This window comes from Colobus angolensis, unplaced genomic scaffold (assembly GCF_000951035.1).
Source record: "Colobus angolensis palliatus isolate OR3802 unplaced genomic scaffold, Cang.pa_1.0 Scaffold36, whole genome shotgun sequence".
NCBI classification, from domain to species: domain Eukaryota; kingdom Metazoa; phylum Chordata; class Mammalia; order Primates; family Cercopithecidae; genus Colobus; species Colobus angolensis.
In genome coordinates, this window is record NW_012116932.1 from 1,142,397 (window position 1) to 1,144,713 (window position 2,317).

Genomic DNA, 2,317 nt, shown 5'->3' on the forward strand with positions numbered 1-2,317 from the left:
GACCTCGTGATCGACCTGCCTCAGCCTCCCGAAGTGCTGGGATTACAGGCATAAGCCATCGTGCCAGGCCTTCATCTTTCCCTTTTAGTGTGTCCAGCCGGGCACCCCACTTGCCTGAATTTTTTTAAAAGACTGTGTCTGGCTCTGTGACCCAGGCTGGTTTGCAGTGGCACAGTCACAGCTCACTGCAGCCTTGAACTTCTGGGCTCAAGCGATCCTCCTGCCTTAGCCTCCTGATGAGCTGGGAATACAGGGGTGCACCATCACGCCCAGCTCATTTTTAGCTTTTTTTTTAGAGATGGGGTCTGGCTTTGTTACCCAGGCTGGTCTGGAACTGCTGGCCTCAAGCCTCCACTTCCCAAGGTGCTGGGATTACAGGCGTGAGCCATTGCACCCAAATGCAAAGTTTCAAAGCCAATCAGTGGCAGAGCTGGGACTGGGGCCTGGACTGGGGACCAGGCTGAGCCTGAGGATGCTCCCACCACAGTGTCGTGACCAAAAGCTCCTGTGTAGGAGATGCTGGACCAAGTCGGGGGATGGTCGGGTCTTCCCAGCAAGGTGGTTGAGCTGAGGGCACAGGTGGGGTCCCCAACCTCTCTCCTGCTCTCAGTGCCTACGATGATTACCTACTCACCAAAGTGTGATCTTGGCCAAGACACATCCCTTTTCCCAGCCTGTTTCCTCACCTCTCCTGCAAGAGGGTGCCACCATCTTAGGGTGTGACTGATGGGGGGATTCTAGGGCCTGGTGGATGGCGGGCACTTTGCACCTGTCATAGATGTGAGCTGAGATGGTTTCAGCACCCCTCATCCGAACCCTCAGAGTTAGGCAAGTCTGGGTTTGGGAGAGGAAGCATGGGCTGTAAACGCTAAGTGAGAGCACTCCTTGGTGAGGCTGCGGACAGCACCTGGGAACAGGAACCAAATACACTGGTTTTTCTGCCTTGGAATTTGTGAAAAGTCACACTAACTGGGACAAGGAGTGACAAGGAGGGTTGCCTGGCAGGGCGGTTTGTGTTCTGCGGCCAAGAAGTTCCTGTGAGGCTTGGGGTTTTGGAAGCCCTTGGGATTCTGGAACGTGGGGATGGGGCTGGACAGCGAGGGGGGCTCGAGGTGTTGGCCTCAGTGTGGCCGGTGCGTCCAGCTTCACCACCTGGCCTGACTTAAGGAACTTCTAGATTATTCTGACAACAAGCAGGGCTCCCCAGGGAGCAGGACGGGTGAGCAGGGAAGGGTCTGGTTCTTCCAGGGTTGTGTCCCCGCAGCCGGACCTCACCTTCCCAGAGACGATCTTCTCATAGATCTGGATGGGCTGGTCTGCGAAGAAGGGCGGGTAGCCAGCAGCCATTTCATAGATAAGAACCCCCAGGGCCCACCAGTCCACGGCCTTGTTGTAGCCCTGGAGCAAGATGGGGGGACACAGGGTGAGGAGGGGGCGAGCAGGAGAGCAGAGCCAGCCTCAGGGGAAGGGGAGGGCTGGGGAGGCGCCTACTTTGCTCAGGATAATCTCAGGGGCCAGATACTCAGGGGTGCCGCACAAGGTCCAAGTGCGGCCCTTCACGCGCTTGGCGAAACCGAAGTCTGTCACCTGTGGGCACAAGAACAGGCAGTTGGCAGGAAGGGAGGGTCCAGGCCACGGCTTCCCCGGGGCTGCCCCTCGCCCAGCCTGGTGGGCACCTGAATGTATCCCTGCTGGTCAATGAGCAGATTCTCCGGCTTCAGGTCCCTGTAGATGAGATCCAGCGAGTGCAGATACTCGAAGGTCAGAACGATCTGGGCCGCGTAGAAACGGGCATGGGGCTCGCTGATGGGGACAAATGGAGAGGTGAATGTCAGTGGCCATGCCCCAAAATGGTCCAGCAGGTGGCCCTGCAGAGCCTTCCCCAGAGGAAGACACCTCCAGTCCAGCTGTCAGAAACGCAAGGCACCTGATTCTTAGATCCGCCGACATGGGAAATAGCCTGTAGGTCCACCCACAGGAGAATAGAATCACAGACTGAGCCACAGTCATATAATGGAATTCCACTCACCACCACCACTGCCAACAGGACAGCCCATGCATCCACTCAACAACGTGGCTGCATTTCAAACTGACTATGTTAAAGCAAAAGAAGACACAAAAGAACATGAATGATTCCATTTATATCATGTCCATGCCCAGACAAAACAAAGGCATGGTGTTTGAAGTCAGAAAGGACAACTGCCTTTGGCGGGGAGGTGACGTGTCAAGAGAGGGATTTGGCCCAGCGCGGTGTCTCACCCCTGTAATCCCAGCATTTTGGAGGGTCGAGGTGGGAGCCCACTTGAGCCCAGGAGTT

General features: G+C 56.4%; 1 protein-coding gene across 2 annotated transcripts in view; it reads right to left on the bottom strand.

Annotated features, from left to right (window-relative positions):
- Nucleotides 1–2,317, bottom strand: part of PRKACA (protein kinase, cAMP-dependent, catalytic, alpha) — a 29,688-nt gene that overhangs the window by 4,117 nt on the left and 23,254 nt on the right. For both annotated transcript variants that reach the window (XM_011953203.1, XM_011953202.1), the window contains exons 6-8: nt 1,677–1,803; nt 1,492–1,587; nt 1,276–1,398 (exon numbers count right to left, since the gene is read on the bottom strand). In XM_011953203.1, the coding sequence (XP_011808593.1) occupies nt 1,276–1,398; nt 1,492–1,587; nt 1,677–1,803 (346 nt within the window). The remainder of the gene's footprint in view (nt 1–1,275; nt 1,399–1,491; nt 1,588–1,676; nt 1,804–2,317) is intronic.